The 25978-nt window shown below is 45.8% G+C and overlaps 1 protein-coding gene across 1 annotated transcript in view; it reads left to right on the top strand.

Annotated features, from left to right (window-relative positions):
- LOC119460561 (unconventional myosin-VI-like) overlaps nt 1–25978 on the top strand; it is a 119784-nt gene that overhangs the window by 71821 nt on the left and 21985 nt on the right. The window contains exons 17-19 of the mRNA XM_037721495.2: nt 7566–7773; nt 12829–12919; nt 19591–19741. Coding sequence (XP_037577423.1) covers nt 7566–7773; nt 12829–12919; nt 19591–19741 — 450 coding nt within the window. The remainder of the gene's footprint in view (nt 1–7565; nt 7774–12828; nt 12920–19590; nt 19742–25978) is intronic.

The raw sequence follows: 25978 nt of genomic DNA on the forward strand, positions 1-25978 counted from the left end.
CGTATAATTCATCGCGTCACGACATCGCCGGCTGTTCACCATTCTATCTCCTATACGACTGCGAACCCGTGTTGCCCTTGGACACTTTGCTGCCCTCGCCCGCACGTTCAGCCACTGAATACGCCCGCGACGCGATCGCACACGCCAACCACGCCCGCCAGCTCGCCCGCACCCATCTCGAGGCCTCACAGGAGCATCAAAGACACCTTTATGATTGTCACCATCGCGACGTGCACTTTTCTTCAGGTTCTCTGGTGCTTCTCTGGTCACCCATCTGCCGTGTTGGCCTTTCCGAAAAGCTGCTGTCGCGCTACACTGGACCATACCGTGTGGTGCGACAATTGACCGATGTCATGTATGAAATCATCCCCGCCGATCTCTCAGCGTCATCGTCAGCTGCAAGTGACATCGTTCACGTGGCGAGACTAAAGCACACACCTTTCACCGCGGATGTGTAGCTTAATCACCAGGACGGTGCTTCTACTGCCGGGGGTGATGATACGGAACAGCCGCCGCCACGGTGTGGTTACACTGAGGAGAAGGAAGACGACGGGTTCCCGCTTGAGATAGCATCGCCATTTTGGCCTCCGTTATCTTCCCTGTAAATAAAGTGTACATAGCCTTGGGCATCAGTTACACGTAACATTATTTATCAGTTTCAGTTAAAAACTGGCGAGTTTTTTAAAATCCTCGAATCTAAGCCAACCCTAGAGTTTCGTATATGATTACTGTATTTAAAAAAAACTGTCGGCCTAGATTCGAATAAATACGGTATGACGAACACACAACCATGACTATGGAACGACAACACTGTAATATGCAACAAAATGACAGTGAAACGACCACGACAGCATGACGACTGCATAACGAGAATGTGGTACTGATGCTGTATTGATGCTGATAGTGTGTTGAAGGGAATGACAGAGCTGAAATGACAATGGCATGATGGCGATGGGAGGACAAATTTGGAGCATTGACATCCAGATGATGACAGTGGAGTCACTATGACAAAATGACGACAATGGAACAACCACGACAATATGACGGCCACTTTGTGATGATGACACAATGACAAAGGGAGGATGATGACGATGTGACAACACAGTCACAGCGACAGAGTGAAAATGGCAGAAGGTTGACGAAGACATAACAAAGGAATGATCACAATGGCATGAAGGTGATGGAATGACGTGTTGATTTTGGAGCTCATGTCCGCACTTACGTGCATCACGTGCTACTGCAGGATGCCTCGATTCGCACTATATTCGATGTTTGTTCGCACTGTGTCCAGTACCAGCCAACTCTGCAAGACTGTAGCCAGCAGGAAAGAGTGGTACAGCAACAGCATGGCAACAACATTACATTCAGTATGACCCACACATTCGGCAAGACAGCAGCCAGGAGTAGTGAGATATTTGAAGGAAGAGCCAAAGAAAGCTTCGCTTTCAAATTGATAAATTATGTAAGTCAAATTAGAACAAGTAAAAGAGCCCTTTGTACTACAGTAGAATAAACTTGGAAGCCTAGAAACGGGGGCAAGCTTGTAAGGCTGCTTGCTTGCTTGCTTGCTACATAGAGCGTAAAAAAAAAAATTAATATGCAAGGTAAGGTAAAGACAGAACAAACATTGGCTTCAAATTGAAGGTTTTTATCACCCTGATTCCTTTGTCTGCTGTAGGATTCAGGGGTCGTGGTCTCGGAGTTGGAAGTCAAACGAAGGGTCACACTCTAGCCTACGCCGCCGGTGCGTCTCGTAATGGGTCGCTGGCTTACGCTACCGAGGCGTCGTACGGAGGCTTAGCAGGTCCACGCTGTCGTCCGAGCCTTCTTGACGAGGGTTGCTTCTTTGGGGATGAGTACAAGGTCGAGAGGTGTGGGAAACAGAACAGGGGGTTTGTTTACATAGAAGAGGCAAACTTATTTACAGAACAAGGGATTCGTATTAGCAGGAGCACGGAGCACAATAAATTGTTCTCGTAGCATGAGCTACATGTCAGAGCAGACTACAACTCTCTGGGAGAGCATACTAGATTAGCCGAAAAAGTCTGCTTAAAACCCTTTTGTCCTCCCTTAATCCCTAGGCCAGGGAAATCTGTGGTCACACCTTCCTCCAACCGGAGCTTCCAATGTCATTGAAGGCTCCGCCTTGAGGACAAAGGTGTACATAATCACTCCGGCGCCTTTGTTCACTGAACACAATCAGAGAAGTACCCTCGGACGCACACGGCTCACTGCCCCAGAGAAAGGAGGAGACACTCGATAGGAGGGTTCACGCTTGTCTCAATTGACATGTCTCGCCTCATGGAATTGCCCAGCAATTAGCTGGTTCGTCTGACAGTTGGCTTAGGCAGTCAGCAGCAGCTGTAACGAAACAGCGTAGAACGCACTTTCCCAGGTTTTCCTTGGCCTCAGCGTCGTGGTCGGCTGCCAAAGGGCATCCATCAACCATGTATTCTGGTGTCAAGCGTGTCTCGCCATGGTGTCGCCACTGGTAGAGTGACCTAGAATATGGGAGAGTGTCCAAAGCACCACGCGAATGCATGGGAGGAGCGAGGACCTTTTTGTGTCAACTCCCGTGCCGCGGCGCTGCTGTACTGGACCCGTGGGCTTTCTCCGCTGCGGAAGCTGCGCCAAGGCAGCGGGCGTCTGCTACGAGCCTGATATTTTGGTTGTAATTAGCCAACATTGCGATAATTTTATTAGGTACCACGTCACCGCAAGGTAATACCGCAGTGACTCACCGCACAGAGAACGCGTTTGCCAGTTGTGAATACGGGTATTTTGTCTATATCCTTCTAGCTCGCTTGGTCCGCGCTTACGCGGCTGTTTGGGTAACGCATTCCGCGCGCTTACTTCATTTAGTTATGCGTGGAATGAGCAAAGTGGGTGCTGCAGAGGAATGTAAGCTGGAGATCGCGTTAATAACCAAGAGAAAGTGGCATATATGGCTCGCTTATGCTAACGCTTTTACACCCTATCAATTCCTTTCTTTTATTTCATGCATTCGATTTGCTTTACAAGACTGCATCCCACGCTCTGTTGTTCCTTTAGTAAAGCGAAATCCTTAACTGGGCTCTTGGGAAGCGGAATGTCTGTTGGCCGATGCCGCGGTACCAAAAATAAATACAAACTGCGTAACTTTCGCGGCTCGTTCACTTGGTATATATACCAAACTATAGTGTGAAAAGGCACAAATGTGTGACTAAGATGACTGATGGGTCATGGCATTAGTAACTTGACATACTTGCACTCACGTCACGATTAACGATAACAAAATGACGTGTGGTGATATGACGACGGCCAGAAATCCCTCTGATGCTGTGGGTGTGACGATGTGTTGAATGCCAATCTAGATCTCAACGTTTCGAACTTACCCATATATCATGAAGAACTGAGAGCACAGGTAAAGGGTAATAACAGTAATAATAATTTCTGGGGTTTTACACCCAAAAATCGCAATAGGGCTATGAGAGATGCCACAGTGGAGGGCTCCGTTAATTTCGACCACCTGGGGTTCTTTAACGTGCACCTAAATCTATGTACACGGGTGTTTTATGCATTTCGCCTCCATCGAAATGCAAGCCGCCGTGGCCGGGAATCGAACCTGCGTCCTCGAGCTTCGCAGTACAACCTATCAAAGCCACTATAAGCTATAGCACGGCGTGTATAGGTAAAGGGTATGCGAGAAATATACGCTGCAGAAAACAAGACAACCCAAAATAAATGAAACGCTAACAGTGCAACATTGTATACGTATGCCTCATTTCATAATTACTAGCAAGCGTCAGAAAACAAACATAATGGATTACGTATGTGCAACTCGTCTTTCGCCTTCTTGTGTTACAAGAGCGCAAACACTAAGCGAATTTTAACATGCAAGTAACTTTAGGAATATTTATTGCGTATGCTCGCTGGTTCGTACACAGCAAATATACTTACTGATCAATAATTACGTACTTGTAGTTATGTAATGAAATAGGCAACAAATCACCAGAACATAAACTTTTAATTTTTTGCTGTTATTGAAGGTAACTATTTTAGGGATATGTAGAATCAATAGTGATATTTGTAGGGCATCTAAGATAGTAATTTTCAAGACAATTTTCCACTCAATATAATGCAAGCACAAACATCGTAACGCGCCATAGGTAAAGGGTATGCGAGAAATATACGCTGCAGAAAACAAGACAACCCAAAATAAATGAAACGCTAACAGTGCAACATTGTATACGTATGCCTCATTTCATAATTACTAGCAAGCGTCAGAAAACAAACATAATGGATTACGTATGTGCAACTCGTCTTTCGCCTTCTTGTGTTACAAGAGCGCAAACACTAAGCGAATTTTAACATGCAAGTAACTTTAGGAATATTTATTGCGTATGCTCGCTGGTTCGTACACAGCAAATATACTTACTGATCAATAATTACGTACTTGTAGTTATGTAATGAAATAGGCAACAAATCACCAGAACATAAACTTTTAATTTTTTGCTGTTATTGAAGGTAACTATTTTAGGGATATGTAGAATCAATAGTGATATTTGTAGGGCATCTAAGATAGTAATTTTCAAGACAATTTTCCACTCAATATAATGCAAGCACAAACATCGTAACGCGCCATGAATGCTTCTTAGTTTATGTAAAAAATCACACGTTATGCAATAACTATGATATAATGAGAAGTTACATGTTGGTAATTTCAGAGAGGATTCACAGATTATTAAAACAAGGCTATTGCAGTAATAACTTTTACATAACAAATTAGTAAATGGCTAGGCCAGTAGTAGCTATCTATTCATTTCAATGTAGAAAAAAATATATTTCTTTAGCTATTGGCTGGATCGAATGGCTTTTCTTTCGAATGTTTGAATTTGAAAAAAGCTTCGCTCACGGTGAACCTTAAGGTACATCATGCGCGAAGTTTGTATTGAAGAGACAGCGTACAGCAAGAATTGTTCGTGTACGCAATCTCTGAAGCGAAATAAGCCAACAGTATTGCGGTGTCAGGACCGTCTTTGCTCTTTCTCTTGCTTTCCTTACACCTTGTCACTCTGCTCTGTTCATAATAAAATATTGTCGTGGCTAAAAAATATTCGAATAAATACATATGCATGTAGTTGTAAACCACTACTGACCGTGAGCGAAAAGCGCATAATGGTGAGCGAAGCAGTCACTGCACGCACCTAAGTATTTCACTTGACTGCGCGAGTAATTTACTTTTTTCGTTACTCTTATTCTTGCAAGCATGGTGCTATTGCCCGCGTACCCATGCGAATAACGTTTCCCTTTTTACGTTCTTTCCTTGCGCAGGTTCATTTAGCGCGTTTCTACGCACGCACAGTTACCGTAATACCGTTCCCGAATTCCAGCACCGGAGCTAGGCCGCGCTGATGAGTTTGATACGTTAGTTTTTGCATTCTCTTGCTGCCCAAGCACAAACACAACGCTCAAAGATGGGTAAGCTCCATGCAGCACCACACTGTTGAAGTTAAATAGGCTTTAAGTGCTTTGCGTGGAAACTGAACTCAAAAAACTACAGCGCGTAGCAGACGACCCTCGCTTCGCGAGCGCGATAAGCCCACGGGTCCGCGGCAGCAGCGGCGCGGCGCGGCAGTTCACAGAGAAAGGCCCTCGTCGGAGCCGGCGCTTTGGAAACTCTCCCATATTCTAGGTCACTCTACCACTGGTCTGTCCGATAAAACGTACTGCTAACTTCACCATGCTAAAGCGATTTGTCACATGAAATCGGAAGTGGCGCAAAGTTCACTGCCCCCACCGGCCGATCGTAACACTGCGCATGTGCATGTGCGTATTGGGTCCCTCTTCTATTTTTTCTTATTTTCAGTGATAAATTTCAGTTTGAAGTTCTAATGAATATTTGATTTAACAAAGATATTTTCCTGTCTGATGCGACTTTGTTATAACGAGGTTTGACTGCTTCTGGATAGGGAAATCCTCTACGAAAAGCTGGATTCACCGTCTATATATTTCATTGGCCAGATTTATGATAATGGAAATTTGAGCTTGTTGTTTCATGATCTTCGGGTTGAATAGCACAGACGAAACGGCCATAAAAAGGACAAGACAACACACAAAGTGGTTTGTGGGTCGTCTTGTCGTTCTTTTTGTGGTCGTTCCATTTGCACTATACAACCCATACATTTATGAGCTCACTCTGTCATTCCCATAGAGATCAAGTACAGTAATACCCCATTAACTCGAAATAGTGAAAACTGAAAAATATTTCGAGATAAGCGGAGTTTCAAGATAGCCGAATTGACGCCTGTCCAATACGTTGAAGCCAATGTAACGCCTTTCCAATATAGCGCCGGTAACCGCCGACTTCCTCACAAAAGCTCAATGTACCAGGAGCGGTACTTTTGGTAGATCATTCTTGCGATATTATGTGCGACCCAGCAACCGACACGTCAGTCGCATATTGGCAACGGCAAACCTTGAACATATAAGCGCAAACGCAGATGCATGTTGACACCATGTTCGAAACCGAGACGTGTTAACAATGTCGCAAACATGCTCTGTACCCCGGAGTTTTCAACCGAGGATAACCTCCACAGAGCGTCGTCCTGACCACTGACAAAGTGCGAAAATGAACTGCACCGCATAAGCCATCGCTACAAAGTCAGCGGAACAATGGCCGCAAGATCTGTATCTCTCAAAAGCACCATGCCGTGCATTGCGAGCAAACGTCGCGGGAAAGCGCTCGCCCCTGCCCTGCTTAGTAACGTGACCGCCGCCAGCACAGCTATGCACAACAGCTGCCTCCGAGCACCAGGCATCGAGGCACTGCCGTGCATGGCTGACATGTTTAAAAGTAGCAGCACGCTCGCCTCTGGCCAACGCTACTCTTTCTCGCACTCTTTGCGCGCATCATTGGTTGTAGCGATGTTCCGCCCGCATAATCAATGGGATCAGCCGGCCGAGAACTGTAGATGAGGGTGAAGTAGAATCAAGCAAAAGGCATTGGGATAAAATTGCAGGCCTGGGCCGGTATTTTGTAGCGATGCGTTATGCTTTATTCTGTTCTAGTCTTATCATCCATCGATCATGAGCGGCTGATCCTGTTGATAATGTGAGCGGACCATTGCTCTGACCGCTAACAAAGTGCGAAAAGCACGAAAAGGCATTAGCATCAGAAAAGGCATTGCTACAAAATACCTGCCCTGGTTTCACTTTTTGGCGATACCACAGCTGTGCAAAAAAGTACAAAAAGATGTTTCTGTACTGTCTTTCTTTCAGCATTTTCGCAGTCTAGGTTTCGAGATACCCGGAGTTCGGCGCAGTGGCATACTTCGATAGGAGCTGCAACACGGTGTTCATGGTAGAAGGGTCCCCAACACAGCGCGTTGGCACTTACATACAAAAATTTGGTTCAATAAATAGTACCAGTAATTGGAACGGTGTATAGCTCTTGAATTTTTCATGTGTCAGTACCAGTCATGCAGTCTTGGGACCCGTTCAACCACGGACACCACATTGCAGCTCATATTGAACGCATGCTTATGCCTTTGGTCTTGTCTGCTCCTCCTCTTCTTTCCCACCAGGCCCTCTTCAAGGCCCTGGGTCTAAATGAGAAGGACTTCAAGTTTGGCCTAACGAAGGTGTTCTTCCGGCCTGGGAAATTTGCCGAGTTTGACCAAATTATGAAGTCTGACCCAGAGAACCTTGCCCAGCTCGTCCGCAAAGTGCAGAAATGGCTGCTCGCTTCACGATGGAAGAAAGCCCAGTGGTGTGCCCTGGCTGTCATCAAACGTGAGCAGATAATGTCAATTTCTAGTTCATAGTTCTCACTTTCTAGAGCTCATACAGTCAACGACCGATAATTATGACTTCACAGGGAACATAAATAAGTCCGAACTATCGAATATCCGTAAAAACGAATGTTCCCAAAATAATTTTATTCACATTTTAATGCCCCTGTACAAGAAAAAAGTGGTCGATTCGTTGCCGCACACACTTCCGCTTAGTGTGCAACCAAGTACACCTGTATTTCTGCCAGTTTTCTGTTGTCGCTGTACGCTGATGTAAGGACTGCAAAGGCTCAAGTCAGATCTGCCCAGCACATCATCATCCGAGTTAGAGTCGCTGTTTAACAGTGGGAGAACTTGCTCAATTATTTCGTCATCGTTCAGTTCGTCACACAACACTGCGCTGTCGACGTCTGCAATGTCTTCCAATGTAACGGCGGCAGGAATCGGCACACCGCAGCCTAGCAGGTCATCAATGATGTCTGCATTTGAGCTCATCGTGGTAGGCGTCGGTTCAGGCTCTTCAGTTGCGGAGTCAGGGTTATTCAGACTGCGACGCAAGGCTCTTTCAGTCAGACTGCGAGGGAACCGTTGGTGCCATTTGACACGGCCTCTCGATAACTTCACGAGAACGACTTCTTGGAGCAAGCAGAGCGCAGTCGGAATGCCAACTAAACAAACAGAATGACGAGAGCGGTCCATGCGCTGGGATGCCAAAATAGGATGTGATGATCGCGAAGTTGATGCGACCTCATAATTCAGACAAAGCCTCCAAGATCAGCGTATGTAATTTAATCTGAGGCTTAGAGCTGCAGCTAAAACAAGGCCTCAGGGATTACCATTTTACGTGTAATCTCTGAAGCCATACTTCATGTCTCATTGAGGTTGCCAGAGGAGATAATGGCGGCAGAATCCGCGTACGCTACAGTCACGGATGGAGTACAAATAATCGAATGTAAAGCTGGTGGCTGTCCGAAATATCGGTCGTCTTTACACATTAAGTCTATGGGGCTATTGGCGGTGCCGCAAAGCTGTCCGAATTATCGAGCATGTCTGGATTATCAGTGTCCGATTTATCGGTCGGCGACTGTAAAACAGAATGTGAACAGGCATCATTCTATCACTGTCTGAAGAATGTGAACAAATCTTATGTAACAAGGAAACCATCCTAGTCTTCACATGGTCGAACCTGGTGTCGGTATGTCACTGTAGCCTCAGGATTTCAAACTATTTTCACATGTTTGGGCTACTTTATGCAGAAAAAGCTTTCAGACCTGGCTAGGTTGAGTCCGATTTCTGTAGAATGCACTGTATTAGTTCTTGTGCGTTGATGAGCAGGTACCGAGCAGATACTGTTAAAATTAATGATGCCACAGAGCTAGTCACTAGTCTGGCAACTTCAGGCTTTTGTTTACCAAGCTTCTTCTTATGGTAAAGCTCAGCTTTTTATTCAGTTTTTTTTTAAGATCCAGTCAAGCTCTACTAACCAATTTGATATGTATGTCAGTCTCTTTAGCTTCAAAGGATTTGAAGTTTGTAGTTTACTCATTTTACTTGCACAGGAGGTCCCTCCAATGGTGTGTAAACCTTGGGACCTCCTTCTGTATATGCACAACTATGTAACATTTCTAATGTATATAACAAACTTGAATTGAATTGAAAAGAATTTCAGAGGGACATGTTAGAAAATGCCGGATTCTCCGATCAAACAGGTATAACGCCAAGGTACATAAGGTGTTTGTGCCTGCCCCACACTTATAAGGCGATGTGCTACACATAGTTTCCAACAAGTTTGAAGACCAAACAAAAAACTTGTGCATGTTGTATCAATTTCAATTCCCAAATTGCAGTCATTTCTGCACTACCAGCTGTTTTAGTGTGACAACTGAAGGGGAAGCTTTAGCTCTCAAGATTCTCCCATCTATAAATACATGAGAACGGAGAAATTGTTTTGCTTGGCATCCACACTGCACAGATTTAAATGAAGTTTGTTGCATTAAAAGAAAAATTTTTGATCTACCAACTTTAGGAAGCAGATTTGTTATTAATGCCAGCAAAATTTTTGCAAACATTGCTGAATACTGCAAAAAGTTTTTTAAACTCAGTTTACATCTGCAACTCGGCAGTGAAAGGCAATATTACATTTCTGTAAGCCGCACCCATTAAGACACTTAAAGCTAGCAAAATTGAGGCAGTATACACTGCTGTGAGATATATCAGTAATTTCTGTGTAAGGCTTTTGCAAAACCCTCTTAAACATAGTAACAATTTCATGTAAGTCGTAAACACCTATATGACAGTTGTCTAATTGAGACGCTCTAACAGATGCAATTTTGATGCTGACTGATTTCTAAACTTCGTGCTTCAATTTCTTAAGGTTACCAGATTTTGGCAAGTTGTAAAAAAAACTGAAACCCTAAATTATAACTTTGCTTCCTACAGCCAGTCGAATTCAGCTTTCTTAAATGAAACAATATTCATTCAAATCGATCCAGCAACTGTCTCAAAAAAGCATTTATGCATTTTAGATGTATTGAACATTTGATTTTTAGGACTCCTGGGGGCCAGGGAAATGTCCTAAATGTCAGGGAGTCCGAAAAAAGATGAATGCATAACTTTTACTGCCCTGAAGGGCTCTAGTCGCCACAGGCACATTCAAAATAGCTCTGAAGGCCTGCCGGTGCACTTGTTAAGTGTATCGGTGCTCGAACTGTCACAGGATACACCAGGTGCACGAGTGGAATACATTACCGAATACATTAAGGAATACATAATGTGTTGTGTGAGAGTGGCTCCTTCCGCTCTCGGTATGCTTCACCGCAATACTTCGCGTATGTTTGACCGCGTAACACCATTGTATTGCGGCGAAGCTGACGTTTGGGAACCGGCATTGTGCAACATCTTTTAGATACACTGTGCTTTCTGCACTTAGAAGCCATCTGCGCGAATGACAAAGGCAAGCATAGTCGGTTCTATTGCTAACAGCAGTGAATTATTTCAATGAAGAAAATGCAACAGAACAGCAGTAAGCTTGGTAGCAAACGTTGAAGCAGCTAGGCCTAGCGTTGCCACGACTGCCAGCGGATAAGCGTGTGAGAACGCTGGTTCAAGGCTGTGAGATAATCAAAATGGCAGGAGTGGTGGCTTCGATTAATGCCGTTCTGGACCTGCGATCCCGACAGTTTGGAAATTTGGATGACGAAGGGTTTCAGCGTCCCAAATTTCAAACTTTCTTAAACATAGGCTTTATGGGGTACAAGGCGGCGCCGTGAAGGCATTCGAATTATCAGGCATATCCTAAAAATACAGTCATTGACCGTGTTTGAATGAGGAAATCAAAGTTGAGTCCAAGGTAATGCTTCCTATTAAGGTCAGCAAACGACATTCAGTGAGCATATGAGCAGATACAAAGAACTTCTCTCGCGGTGGACGCCCATACCCCTTTACACCCAAATTTCATCCTGGGGTGGTGCAAAACTAATGCTGGAGGTCCTAACCTTAAACATTTTTTTCTAGGCAACACCCATGTGTGCACACACACACACACACACACACACACACACACACACACGCACTTACCAGCAATAAGTGGTTAATTTCATATCCTTATTTAGCATCCCTTTAATTTTATGGTTCTAGAATTAGCAAAATAATAGTTGTCAATCATTTGATTACACATATTGCAAAAAAAAAAAGTTCAGCTGTTACAAACCAAGGAAGATACTCGTAGTCATCAATGAAATTACTTGTGCATTGCCCAAGAGCAGTAAAGACTACTGTTCTCAGCAATTGCATGCACCACACTCCTGTGTTTCTTTTTTTTTTTTTTTTTTTTTTTTTTTTTTTTTTTTTGGGGGGGGGGGGGGGGGGGGGGGGCTTGGCACAAGTTACCATGTGTGGTTTCTGTTCACTGTTCAAGAGAGCAGAGTAGTGCAGAGGTCAGCCTTCTTGCAAAAAGCCACCCGTTTTGTTCACAGGAAGAATGCAGGCTCAAGCAGTGTAATAGCATTTTCCCTCCTTTGGTTAATTGTTCCATGAGCCCATAAAATTTCCTTGACTCTGATGGGTACACCTCTTATGTCACGAGCATTGGTGCGACATCACAGGTGGTGATCATTGCAGGAATACACATGCAGCCTAGCAGATAACTACTGTTCACATTCAAAACATATAGGCAGTTTTGCATTCTAAATATAGGTGGAATCAGCTGGTCTGCCTGTTAGCATTCTGAAATTTCAATACCATATCATTTATCTTTGTTTAAGAAGTACAAAACATATTACAACAATCATCGCAGTGTCGTTCTTGAATATGAAATCCAGCAGAGCATCAACCTGCTGACATACTCGGACAAAATAAGTAACTTAGTTCACTGTGTGAGCTTGCAGATAAGTGTCAGTCTAAATTGCAAAGCAGTTCTGGGAAGTCTAGTGGGCTAAAAGAATGTGAAAATATGAGACAGTATTCTGGCTCCAAATACAAAAAGGCGAGGCATTAAAGTTCATGTCTACACCTCACTTCATTCGAGTTTAGTAAAGCACACTTTGCATGTTTTCACTTTTTAAGCCTGTTTAAATTCATCAGACTATCCCTCTGATTCAAAATATTGTGAATGCCTGGACACTGAGATCAGTAGTTGTAATTGAGCCCATCTATTGCACAATTAATCACAAAGGCTAGCCACTATTTTTTACTGGATAACAAAAGATCTGCCGGAGCACTGTTGCAAAGCAGCCTGCAGGTATCTCCGTCTGTTTTTTGTTTTTGACAAATTACTTTTCTGAATTGTTGTTTTCAGCTTCAAGTATGCCCTGTGAAGTTAAATCATTATATTTTGCTATTCCTTTAGCAATGTGCCTACTTAGACCTTACAATCTTTTAGGTTCACTGTATGTAGACAAAACTCACGTGAGAATTCTTGAACAAATAAATGTCACGCAAATGAGCAGTAGTGTTCAATTAGATTAAATATCGGCTTCCAGAATGATATAACACATTGGCATTTCACAGGCCTAAAGCAATTATTAAAGCTATCAAGACCTTTGTTTTCATATTCCAGTCAAGAATAAGATCATCTTTCGACGTGAGAACCTTGTGGTGATTCAGAAGACGGTGAAGATGCATTTGGTGAAACGAAAGTACCGGCCAAGGCAAGTATACTCATCCACGGTCTTCCTTTCCTCCCATTTTCTTGCTCTATACATGCTTTTTTATAGATCCGCAGTATGTACCTTTTATAGTCAAGGTGACTTATATATGTATAGATACGTATTATAACAAGCTTGTTTGTTATATCCATAATTAGTAAGTAGACCACTCAAAGAAAGCCAACATTGTCAATCAAAATCTAGCTTGTACAAGCGGATGTCAAAAAACTCTTTTTTTGGCATTCCATAACAATACAGTGGAACCTCGTTGATACGATTCTGCGTAGTATGTTTTTCGAGATGATACGTTTTTTTCTCTTTTTTTTTTTTTTTTTTCCCCCGGGCAACGGCTCATAAGAGCAATGTATTTTCATGTGGTTGATACGCTCGCATTTTCACCTGAAATTGGATGATATGACTGCAAACTGGTGTTTCTGAAATTCATAGCTTTATATTCAAGTGTACTAGATAAAATTGCATTTCAACGACCCACAAACAACGTGTTAAGGGCTGGCGACACTAGCGGTAAAACTAGGGTGCCTCGATGTCTGCCGGTGCTGGCATCAAGGCACCCTGGGTAAAACGCCTGCTGCGCGCCGGCGGCAGCATAACGCGCGCCACAAAAGCTACCGCGAAGCAGGTTTCTCGTGCCGTGAAATGGATCAGTCCCGGACCAATTTAAATTGCCGCACGCCCCAGCGGCAAACGAGCCGCGAGGGAAGCAGACCAATGAGAGCTGCCCCCTTCGCTGATCACCCGCGGGCACAGCCGGTCTGGAGGCGCACGCTCGCTCTTTAACGAAGGCAGGGAGCACTCGTATGGTCCCCTAGTGTGCCTCCAGACCGGTCGTGGCACGGGAAACTGGTGTCATGCGGATGCGCCCGACCGCTATTTTCGCACTCATAGTATCATCTGCTCGCGTCAGCTTTCGCTCGCGCTTGTTTTGGTTGGCTTTTCAGGCGATATTTTCATGCGATCACATGGCTGAATGAAGCGCCTACCCTCGTCCGCCAGTCGTATCACTCATTGTGTCATGGTCTCTGTGGTGTTCCTTTGTTTCGGAATTCGTAGCCACATGGTGCCGTGACCTCCGTAGCTTTGTCAAGGAACTTGTTATCTTTCAAGATAACTTGTTTACGGACTTCGAAAAAAAAAAAGGAAGGTCAGCGAAAACTGGCGAGCTGTTTTGAAATTGCTCAATAAGTGTGTTGGCGGCAGTTCGTGTGGTGTCGTGATGCTGCTCTGCATAACACATGTGTTATGCGGAGCAGTATTACTTAACGTCACAAGAAGCTTTGCTAGCGAGTTTGTCACTAAGTAAGCCTGTTTTCTTACGTTTTGGGGCTCGCATTGGATGATACGTTTTATTTTCTGGTTCCCACGAAGATCGTATCGACGAGGTTCCACTGTATTTGTTTCTGTCCTGGGTTTTTTCAGAGTGCTCACAAAAACTGGCTCGTAAACAAACAGAAGTGCCACCTAAAACCTATACAAAGAACCTACAATTACACAAATTTGCGACATCGCCTATTATTAGCCAAGCACTGCGAAACAAAGTCCATGTTCCGTGTTACTGTACTGAGTTGTCGCCATCTGCACTTTGCCTAGAAAACTTCCGTGACGCCCCAATCGAGCTGCAGGAGCAACAGCAGTCAGTAAAGATACAGTACAATTCAGCTGCAACACGTGTATCGGACAGCACAACCAATACGCTGCTGTCCCTGAACATAGTAGGTGCCATGAGCACAAGCAGTATTCTCCACAATGACGATGTGTCAGTGATGCGCTGTTTAGACATTGCACGCCGACTCTGCACACAGTGTACAGAACCGATCATGCCTGCAGTTGGGTGAGTCAATGCGATTGCTGTGAACAGACAACTGACTGTTTCCGATCAGTGCTAGAGTGTAATAGGAGAGTGGGTCCTAGCAGTCATTGGCATTATCCCCCAAATTTTCTTACGACCCCCCCCCCCCCCCACTTCCCCTTTTCTCACGGAACAGAAAGTTTTCAAGAGGTGGGCATCAAAAGAGCGACGTGAATAAAAGGGAAAGCTTGAAGGTTAAAGCAAGGCGAGAGCTAGTGGCAGTCTGAATGGGTGAGGGATGTCATAGGGGCGATACCCTCTTCCAGCACAGTACATTGCGGCCCCACTCATGGCGCACCTCTAGCTCATTACGGATTGTGATAACCAGAACTGCTGAGGGGGAACCAGTGCTACAAATTCCACACACAGATAAAGATGGGACGAGCACGTGCATGAAACTTGGCGCATTTTTTGCTCCCCACCACGCCTTCATGTCGTCGAAGAGCTTCTCATTTCTGGTACTACTACGCTGCACAGAAGAAAAGCACTCTGAAAATATTGCGACTTGCTTGTCTATAGAAATACATAATAAGCACCCCCTCCCCCTTCTTTTCTTCTTTGTTTTCCTTCCTTTCTTTTTATTTTTCTTGTCTCTGACTTTCATTATGTTAACAGTTAAAACTTGAGAAGAGCTTGCTGTTAGGCTAGTTTGTACATGCTGTGAAAAATGAAAACAGTCCAAAAAACGGGATAAGAAGGAAAGACCTACAGAACGCTGATATGCTTAGGGCAAAATATACCAAGGACGGGGGTGCTGGGCCAGGGAGGCAATGAAACCTCCACAACAAACAGGTCGGAGGACAGGTAGGTGAATGGCTTCGAAGTCCACGCACAAACAAATACAGTAGAACCCTGCTGTTACGTTCCTGCGTGCTGTGTTTTCCCGGCTGTTACGTTGTTTTCGGCCGGTCCCGGCACAGCTCCCATGGAACCCAATGCATTGGTAACCCCGCTGTTACGTCGCAACGGTGGGACCGTTCGCACATCATACATTGCGAACTGCCATCCCGCGCCGGCCCGAGCGGCCATTTTTACTTTTCATGTCGCTTGGCTTGGTTGCTTGACGATGGCATTGGCCGCCCAAAGTGCCGGGGGCGACACTTATTACATATTTTCGGTTTCCGCCAGCAAAAGTATGGCCCTTGAGATCCGCATTTGCTATTTAAAGATGATGTCTATGACGCGTTGCGGCCCTAAAATTGGTTTTGGGTCATAGATGTTTCGTATAAAGTCCAAGGGCGATAACGCCGTCACTGCACGCCGTATGCTGTATGTGCGAGTGAAAGCTTGCGAGGGGAGCCGACAACCGCGTCTAAATCTCGCGTGCGACAGAAAGAAAAGCAGGGAGGAAGCGCGCCTTCTTCCGTTGCGCTCAAGGCACCGGCGAGGGAGCGAGGGGGGAGGGATATTGGGCAGCGTTGTGCTCTGGCATCATGCTGCGCGGCGGCGCGCAGGCCATATCTTGAACGCGATCTCCGTGGGGGCAGAGTCTTTGCAGTGTAGGTGCGTCGGCGGCTCGTAGCTTTGTGCATGCTGTGTGTTCTCAGCGCTCAGTTTGCGTTGAAGTGATAGACAACAGCACGAAGTTCACTTCGCTCGCTTCTGCAGCAGCGCTTAAATTCCTCACGCCAGCGTTTGACAGTGCGTGTCCGCACTCATCGAGTGTGATGTGTTCATGTTTGCCTGTGGGCGCTGACACCATGCTTGTTAATTAGTTAATAAGCGAATGTTTACAAGTTTATACAGACGATAAAACTACTATTCTTACTTTGTACAGCCTATCGCAATCGATACTGTGGCTGTCGGGCGAAACTACTTTTTTTTCACACGTAAGAATTTAAATAATATTGTGTACAGTTCTACACTACTCCCATTTCTAAATTTTTTCTGTTTCCCAGCACTTGCATTTCCTGGCTCTTACGCTTTTTTTTTTTTTTTTTACGGTCCCGTGAAAAACGTAACAGCGGGGTTCTACTGTATAGGAATGTTAGGGGCTGTTCAACGGCCCGGCTCGGTGAATGTTGAAGAGTGCCACAATGACTAACAGAAAAGAATTTTAAGAAGGGGAGTGGAGTGATGGATACGAGGAGGAGGGGGGACACGCATAAAAGGCGTCAAGAACGAAGTTGGCGGATCATTACGGACATAGAGAGAATGACACGTCACTGCCCGACGGCTCAACACCAGTCGGGCCGTAGCTAGTAAGTAGCCTAGCTGAGGGTCACCTACCCTGTCGTAACACATGCTGCTTACTGCGGAGAGCCCGTCCTAATGTCTTGGCAATTTTCAGAATAAATGGGTGTCAGGAGACGCGACACTTTCTTTCGGAGCTACTGGCCCTTATTTTACTGCGAACTGCGAATGCCGTAATTTTCACAAAGGCTTCTAAACAGGAAGCAGCCCTGCTTCAGGCTGTTTGCCTCAACAATTCCCGAGTGTGATCAAATAATAATATGCATCGCGTGATGACTACAATACCATGACCACAAGTTTTGGCGCGGGGAGGTAGGAATACGTATTGCGGACGTTACTTGTCTACTGCAACCACAATGACAGTAACCAAAGGCATGCCGACCGAGCGCTGGTCACCCCTTCGTAACTTACTGAACTGTGGACTATCAAGTAGTCTCTATTTGCGGCAAGCCACCTAGCTGACGCCATGTGCTCTTTTCTGGTTACTTTCGAGGTCTTGAGTGTCAGAGTTTGCAAAACACATCCACTTGAAATGAATTTCCAGGATGGAACCAGTTTCATGATATTATTTCCCAAAGCATGAGAAGAAATACATGGGCGTTCTATTTACTTTCGTGCTTCAATGTAAAAACAACATTTTGGTAAAACAGTAAGTGGAACAACAGTGCATTTTTACGGCGAGTTTGATGGCGCATATCTCCACACTGGTGTCATTCTGGAAATTAATTCCAAGTGGACATGCCTGACAAGCTCATCGGCTACAATTCGTAAATTGCAATATGTGTCGTAAAGTAATTAACTAAGAAGTTAATTAGTGATTTTTTGTCAATTAGTTGAATATGTGCTTCGATTTCTCGTGCTACTAATGTCCGCCTCATCGAATGACCCAGCTCATTGATAAGAATTATGCTACCTGCCACAGGCAATTTCTAAAAATTCCGTAAAGCTTAAAAATGAGCATCCTGTGTATATTTATATATATTATATATATTATTACGGGGAGATGTCAAAAAGGTTTTCTCTACAATATTTACACAGTGACAACGAGTGGCACCACAAAAAAGATGGCGGGCCGGGGCACAGGTTGTCCTCTTTGTCGTCTGCTATGCAACGTCTTAGTGAGTATGCGCTAGCGTTTGGAAACGAAACGTCCTCTTCATCTGCAGGATAGGTGGCTCGTAACATTACCCTCCGGCGGCGAAAGCACCAACTCAGTGCAGTCGAAATACGACAGCATGGAAAAGGTTCACTGCACACAGGGTTAATCGGTGTCTGGGACATGATAGGCGGACGACATGCACAATGTCGGTGCGGAGTTGAACCGATGGGGACAAAGACAATGAAGCAATTTCATACATTACGTCGATCACATGGCGGCACACTCGATATGGGCTGGTGTACGGGAACAGCAGCTTTTCAGAAAGGCCGACACGGCGCGCTGGGGACCAGAGGAGGACAAGGGTGCCAGGAGCAAAGCAGGTAGTCCTGTGATGGCTATTGTACCGAGATTGCTGGTGGACCTGCAACTCGCTGAAGCGAGCGTGGACAACTTGATGTGCATAGTCAGCATGGGCAATGGCCTCTCAAGCGTACTCGATAGGTGGACACACGGAACAAGGCACCAACGTGTCCATGGGCTATGTAGGATTTCGGCCGAATAAGACAAAGAAAGGCGAGCAACCAGCAGTCTCATGTCTTGACGTGTTATACGCCAATGTCACAAAAGGCAATGTAGCGTCCCAATCCTGGTGGTCGGCGGACGCATACATTGCCAGCATGTCGGTAATTGTTCGGTTCAGTCGATCCGTTAAGCCGTTGGTCTGTGGATGGTATGCCAGGGTCAGCTTGTGTTGCATCGAGCAGGACCGTAGAATGTCCTCAATCACCTTCGAAAGAAACTGTCTGCCCCGGTTGGTTAGGATTTGCCGAGGTGCCCCATGCTGGAGAATTATGTTGTGTATAGTAAGAAGTCCGGCAACGTCGGTTGTGCAGCTGGTGGTAAAAGCACGGGTGATTGCGAATCGCATCGTATAGTCTGTAGTGACAGCGACCCATCTGTTTCCTTAAATAGCCATGCAGGGAAAACAACATCAGGGGACATGTAAGAGCCGAGCGTCCCCATAACACTCCAGCTATGTATGGTGAAGACTTGTTCTTAATTGACATTTCTTAGGCAGAGTTCAGAATGTTCTATTGGCTGGTATTGGTATTAGTAGCCGGTATTTTTGTACAGAAGAAGCAATAAATGCCCTTTTTGGATTTTCACTACTTTTTGTTGCTGCTTTTCCTTCTAAGAGGACTTCAGACCCCACAGTACATAAATATAAGTGCAAGTCAAAGAACCCCAGGTGGTTGAAATTGATCCAGAGCCCCGCACTACATCCAGAGCCCCGCCCGTGAGTTGCTTTGGGACATTAAAACCCACAAATTAATTTGATCTGATTTCTGCATCCTGGAGCTGCCAGGCTTTGTTGGCTCTTCTGGCCAATGTACTTGGTGACTCAATATACAACCCTATTTAGGATCACTAGGAAATAATTTCTAGTGCTGCTACAGGTGTTGTTTTGTTGGTCTGGTATGAACACCACCACCTTTATGTTCACACCATCTGCAGGTACCGGTGCATGATGAAGCTTAGAGCCCTCTTCCAGCAGGTGCTGCAGATGTCGAGCCTTGCAGCTCAGCTCAAGAAAGATGGTCAGCAAAGCAGAGCAGAGATCCAGGCCTTGGAAGCTAAGATCACTGGCACCATGAAACGGATCAAGGTATGTTGGTTGTCTATTTTCTGATGAAAACACCATACTATGTTTATTGCCAACATGCAATTGCCAACATGCAACCAGGCTGTGGGATGATGGACTTGCATAGCAGTTTTGCAAATACTGCTTGTTTTTTGTAAGCATCAAAGGATATTCACTTGGGCTGTGTGAAACAACCGGACACAAAATACTGACCGGTGACTTTAACCTAGGAAAGTGATCACCGGTAATTCATGACTGTCCGAGCGCTAGGGAAGGCCTAAGGTGACAATTTTAACCAAGCCACTTTGTTCAGTGTGTAGACACGCTGCAACTTTGTAAACATAGTAGAAGCCATTGCACTTGTGGCTGGCCGATAAAGCGTGCTGGCAAAAAGTGCGGATGTGTGCATTGCCTGAAATGCATTCCACTCCTGCTACTTGGCTTTTGAAAGTATGTTTCGGTCCTCTCTAAATGAAGCCTGTGCTGTGGCTATCACCACAAAATGTAAGTGTACGCTTTAGATCACATCCACGATGTTGCAGATCAGTTTTACTTTGTAATTTCTGTATGGTCAGCACACAACATCGTGCAGTTGGTAAAAAATAGTAAAAACTTAATTTTTAGGCAATTCTCGTGATGCAGTGTCTATTTTCAAGATTGAAAGAAACATAATCTGCCTTTTTCACAGCACGACGGCACAGGCACCCTGCCCTAGCAGAGATTGGTCGCAAAACGTTTTGGAAGATTCACGCGCAGCCCAATCTCGGAGGCAGGTCCACCGAAAAAAAAGAAAAAAAACACGCATAGACATGCGATGCTGCATAGTGCCAGGTTGCCACTCCACCAGTAGCTCTACATCGGTGCAGTGCCGAAAATATGCGTAGCATATGGCTGCAACTCCACGTTTTAAATGGAAAGCAGCCAGGGCTTCATCCGGACTGCGCCGTGAACCATGTAGTAGCCACCTTTCATTAATTGCTAGCAAATCTATCGAAAAACTGCATTACACTGGCGCAACACTTCATAAACATCCCATTGCTGAGAGTCTTCTTGCGGCGTGAGCCCACTCTTGCTGACGGTGGCAATGCGTGCCTGACTTCACATAAACTCAAGGCACTTCACATAAACCAGGTGCCAAGCAGACGTTGGTGCCTGGTTTCCACAAATTATATTTTGACAGGGTTTGCTTAATTAGGCGGGAGCGGGACCAAGCACTGCTGGCCTTTGATCTTGCACCGGCCAATTCCACTGCTCGCGCACCGTCAGTGTGCTGGGCGTCGTCGTCGTCTTTTTGGTCGGATCACTGTGGCACGTAGTATCGCGCTACAGGGCCCCCCTTCTAACGAGGAAGCCGTGAGAGCAAGACAAATGGCAAAGAGCAGATGGGGGTGGTGCGAAACGCACGTGGCTAGTAGGACTGACCTGGCCGCGAGAGAATATGACAGCAGAAGTGGCTAGAGCGTCAGAGTCAAAGTAGGCAGGTTTCAGACGCTAGACGGAGACCGTATCTTCCCAGCCGTCGATGAGCAAGAGAAAGTATTTAGATGCACACTTGAGAACCTTAAACTTGGGACTACGCAACCGCCAACACTAGACGCGCGGGAACCCAATGCGCACCAACGCACGAACCATTTCGGCTCAGCCTTTGCACTTGCCGCAGAGAGATTACCTCAGGGCACGTGGCCCGCATATGGTTGTGCGCGACGAGAAGACGCCCACGTTTCTGCCCCGTCCCCTAGCGCATGCTTGATAGGTTGCCGCGCGTTCACTCCCTCCCCACCCCCCTTGTGCAGAAGGAATAGGCAGCTCTCATGTTTCTCCGAACGCTGCGAGCTGCTGCATGCTGTCTCTGCAACTTGTTTACCAATGCGATAAATGGAGCAGCAGCGTTTCCCGCCTACCGCGTCTCGGTGCGCGTGCCCTTTGACGGCATTTTTGCCACTCAAACTTTTTATGCGGACGGACGCTTGGAATAACTTTGACCTCGGCCAACATTTTTATAGTTCTTTGCTAGATTTACTAGCCATACAGACGCCAAGTACATGCTTGAAATGGCCGAAAGCTTTGTTAAATCGAAACCCTGTCACAAAATTACTTTGTTATATCGCAAAAAAAATACACGGTTTTCAATGGAACTAAGATCAGGAAATGAAAATAGTTTGTTACATCGCGAATTTCATTAAATTAAGGTTCGTTATATCAAGGTTTGACTGTATTTGAAACTAACAACAATCTGTGGCTGCAGATGTCGCTGTAAACAAATGCACTGCTTTGGTAAATTTGACGCAGATGGCTGTGCTTAAAAGTTTGTTGAATGTGCAAAGGTCTAAAGAATGTGTAAAAGGAATACAAAACGCGAGCTGCAAGTGCAGATATCAGCAATAACAAATTCTATCGCAGCCACATCGGCAAACGGAACTTGGCGTGCCTTTATCGGCCGCACTGTTAGCACAACAGCGCACTCAGACCTCACCCAGTAGTCTGTGAGTGCTACAAGGCTTCTATCCATCCCATCCCCCCTTCCTCTCCCCCCCCCCCTCCCCCCGCGCACGCTTTATCACGTTACCACAAGCTCGCTCCCCTCCCCCCCTTTATTCTCCTTCCCTGCACAGAAAGACGGCACTCATCAAGCCAACATCCTTCTCGGCTCACTTTTGCAAACTTTCACCCACACCCAAAGCATACTGCGTGCGTGCGGGGCGCGATTGGATCTTATCACACTTGAACTTCATACAGAACATGACGCATGATTCCTCGGCAGTAGCTTTGAGAGGTGCGTTCACAAGCAGCTGCTTGTAACTCAACCATTTGACCATCTGCGTCCATGGAACTTTCCACTTATTGTCTTGGTATTCCTTCGTGGCACCAGGGAAATTTCAATATATTGAGAGAGAGAAAGAAAAACATTTATTTAGACCATCGAGATCGTTGATATATTGAAATACTTCGTTATATTGAGGTTCTCAATATAGTAAAAGCTCGTTAATTTGAATTTCACAGGGACGTTAATGAGTTCGAATTAAACCGACATTGAACTAACGAAAGTCATAAAAAAAGAAGCCAGAATTGAGACTGGGTTGTACCCACTGTGCTTGTAACGCACAATATTTATTGACCAAAATAATCTGTGATCACTTTTTGCTTCTTTTCTTTGAAACCGATGTTCATCAGTTTGTCTTCCAAAGTGCGAATGTGACGCATAGCTTCATATTCACCTTCCTTGAAGCTGAAAAATAGGTGCACGACACTGAGTGCCTCTATTAAAGTAGACGACAGATTTTTCGTACTTGATGGATATTCTGGACTTCATAAATGCACTGGCGGGGCTCCCATAGAGCTAATGCAATTTTGCAACCGATTTTTCGGACGAATTTAGGCCCCAAAGCTCGATTTTCCAAATCAAATCGCTCATTCTATAATAATAATAATAATAACCTTTATTTTTTTCCATCAACGTGATGGGGGAGGTAAGGGAAAAAAAGCTGAAACAGACAGCTTGACTAGTCCCCCCCCCAAAGAAAAAAAAAATACATTCCACAAATGCCACCTACCCGATCTTGGAGGCTGACATGTTGGATTTTCCGCTGGGTTGGTCAGGCTTGGCTTCCAGTGGCCTACTCTATGGCCTCCGAGACTAGAGGATGGCACACACTCTCTAGGTTTATTCAATTCAGCCCAAGGTTCTCTGCACCTTCTGCACCTATTAAGGGTGCAGTGCACCTAGGCCTTCAATTGCCCGAGGTGCGGCGGTGCACCCTGCACCCCTGCACTCCATTGCACGGGGTGCAGGTGCCACGGCGGTGCAGTGCACCCTTGAACCTTTCACTGAGTGGGTGCAGCCTAGCACATCATAACTGGCACCCCCTGCAGCTTTTCATTTGTGGTGCCGTACACCTTTTCTGAATCAAACAAACCTTCTATTGCTAGCATGCGCCATCCTCTCGTCTCAGAGGCCATGCCTGCTCTTCCTTGGCTGACAAAACACTCCAGGGGACAGCACTTTTCTGTTTTCTTTCATTTTTTCAGTCAGCACTATCGTCATAACTTATTGTGGGTTCCCTTTTTTTTTTATCACCGCGTAGCGGTGGCAAGTTCGGCGTCACGCACTTCGAATTACAGTCGAACCCGGCTATATCGAACTCGCCAAAAAACGTTTATTAGTTCGATATATGGCATAATTCAATATAGGCCCGCTGTAGGATTTGATGACGCAAAAGCACATACCAATAAGAAAAGTACTTTATTAATATGGTGGCTTAATTGCGTGCCCTACTTTGGAACAAAATAGTCCTGGATTTTCTTCTGTTTCAACGACTTCGCTGCCTGCGACAGCACGCACGCCTCCATGTTGTCCAACGAGTCGGGAGCAGCTGAGGCCGCAACCTTCTATATTCACGCAATAGCGCCGGACCAGCGCAAGTGCACTAATCACTTCGGAGGATGTAGGCAACAGGCCATCGTAAATTTCCTTATTGCTGTCGCTTTGGCTCGTGGACAGCACGACGTCTGCAACGCTCGACTCGATTTATGATTTCGAGTTTCGCGGCGAACGGCAAATTCTGCCTCTTTGCACAAGCCATGACGACAGCGCGCCAAGAAAGTTCACAGAGCGCCAACAGGCAACACCACCAGCACGGACCACGCTGAATGAGGACTCGAGGAAAAGAGGCAGCAGCAGGCACACAAGCATAAAGAAAGAAAAAATGGCGCTCACTTGTACCGCCTCCGCGCCTCGGAGAAAGCACGACAGCCTCTGATTGACTGTAAGCGCTGCGAGCAGGCCAGATTCATTTTTTGCAGGGGGGTGTTCGCCCGTGCACAGTCGGGTCTAAACCACTTATTCTAGGGTGGCGCCGGCAGTTTTCCCCGCCACCGCGAGGGAAAGCCAACTTGCTGGGGCACTCTTGAGGCACATGGAGTTTGATATATCGGTTGTCGTTGCTATTTTCGTTCGATGTAACAGTAACTTTTGCTATATATTCTCAATGTAAATTTACCGTGTTTATAAATTGTTCGATATACGGGATAATTTGATATAAACGGGTTCGATATAGTCGGGCTCAACTGTAGTGATAGAGGAAAAAGCGGCAGGAATCGGGCGTTTTACGGCGTGCCACGCGAAATGGGTCTCCTATTTCTGCGGCAAGTGCCGCGAGATGAAGAACCAATCAAGAGCGACGAGGGTGACGTCACTGAGCCACGGCAACCGGACCTCCGCCGCTCTGCGCCAGGTTATCAATCAGCGATCGTCATCTCGCGGTTCTATGGAGGGATTGCTGGACGCTGTCCGATCGTACCCTTTTCGCTCACGGTGATTCCGTGTTCCGAGAGCGCACGAGATCATATCGCGCTGCCTCGCGGCGAGGTGCGATTGCCACGGTGGACTTTGCGGCAAGGTGGTCGCGAACAATATTTTGTGATTTAGTCGTTTGCACACGTGGATTAGCATTTGCTAGTTAAAACCGAAATGTTGAGCCTTCAAAGCGTACGTGCGCGATGCTGCATGGATTATGATGTTTATCGTGCGTGTCTTGAGTCTGACTCTAGCCGCTCACTCCGTGTTACATGGCGCACGCCACGGTAAGAGACTGCTGAGCTTCGTAGTACGTGGGAATGTGACCCTAGCTCGAGACAGCCATGACGTTCATGGCAATTTACAACGCAACAGTAGCATCGATTGTGGCGTTTCTTCGTAGAGCCCGGAGCTGTCGCGGTTGCCGACGTGCTCGCCATCGTTCTGACGAGTGAGCCAACAAGCACTTTATCGCTTTATGGCAGTTCGGCGGCGCGTCTGATTAGCGGAGAAATTCATAGCTCTCTTTTTGGGTGTTAAATCTGCAAAACATTCGCAATATGAACCAAAATTAAGTTAAATCGTTGTTTCGCACTCGCTAGCTGCTTAGGCAACTTAGCAAGGGAGTCAGACCTTGCACTACTCAATTATTACCTCTTCGCACCGGCAGGTGGCGCTCCAGAGTATGACGTCTATTGAGTCAAAACGAAACTACTTTTTGCCGAAACCGCGGCAGCTATCGACGCGATCATGGATGGCGACTATGAAATCCCGCGGACAACGCGTTGTTATGCGCAGCTGTAAACGCAATACAGTCACAAATAGGCACGAAGCGTTCCGTCATTGCTGTCATTCACGTACAATTTCCGCTGATGACTATGGCGATGCGGACTCCACTGCTTCATTTCGGTTGTATGCTAGCGCCGTTTCTGCTCTTTTGTGTCGCACATTTCCGGCTTGTTAAAGCA

The sequence above is a fragment of the Dermacentor silvarum genome, chromosome 8 (assembly GCF_013339745.2).
Source record: "Dermacentor silvarum isolate Dsil-2018 chromosome 8, BIME_Dsil_1.4, whole genome shotgun sequence".
Classification (NCBI taxonomy): domain Eukaryota; kingdom Metazoa; phylum Arthropoda; class Arachnida; order Ixodida; family Ixodidae; genus Dermacentor; species Dermacentor silvarum.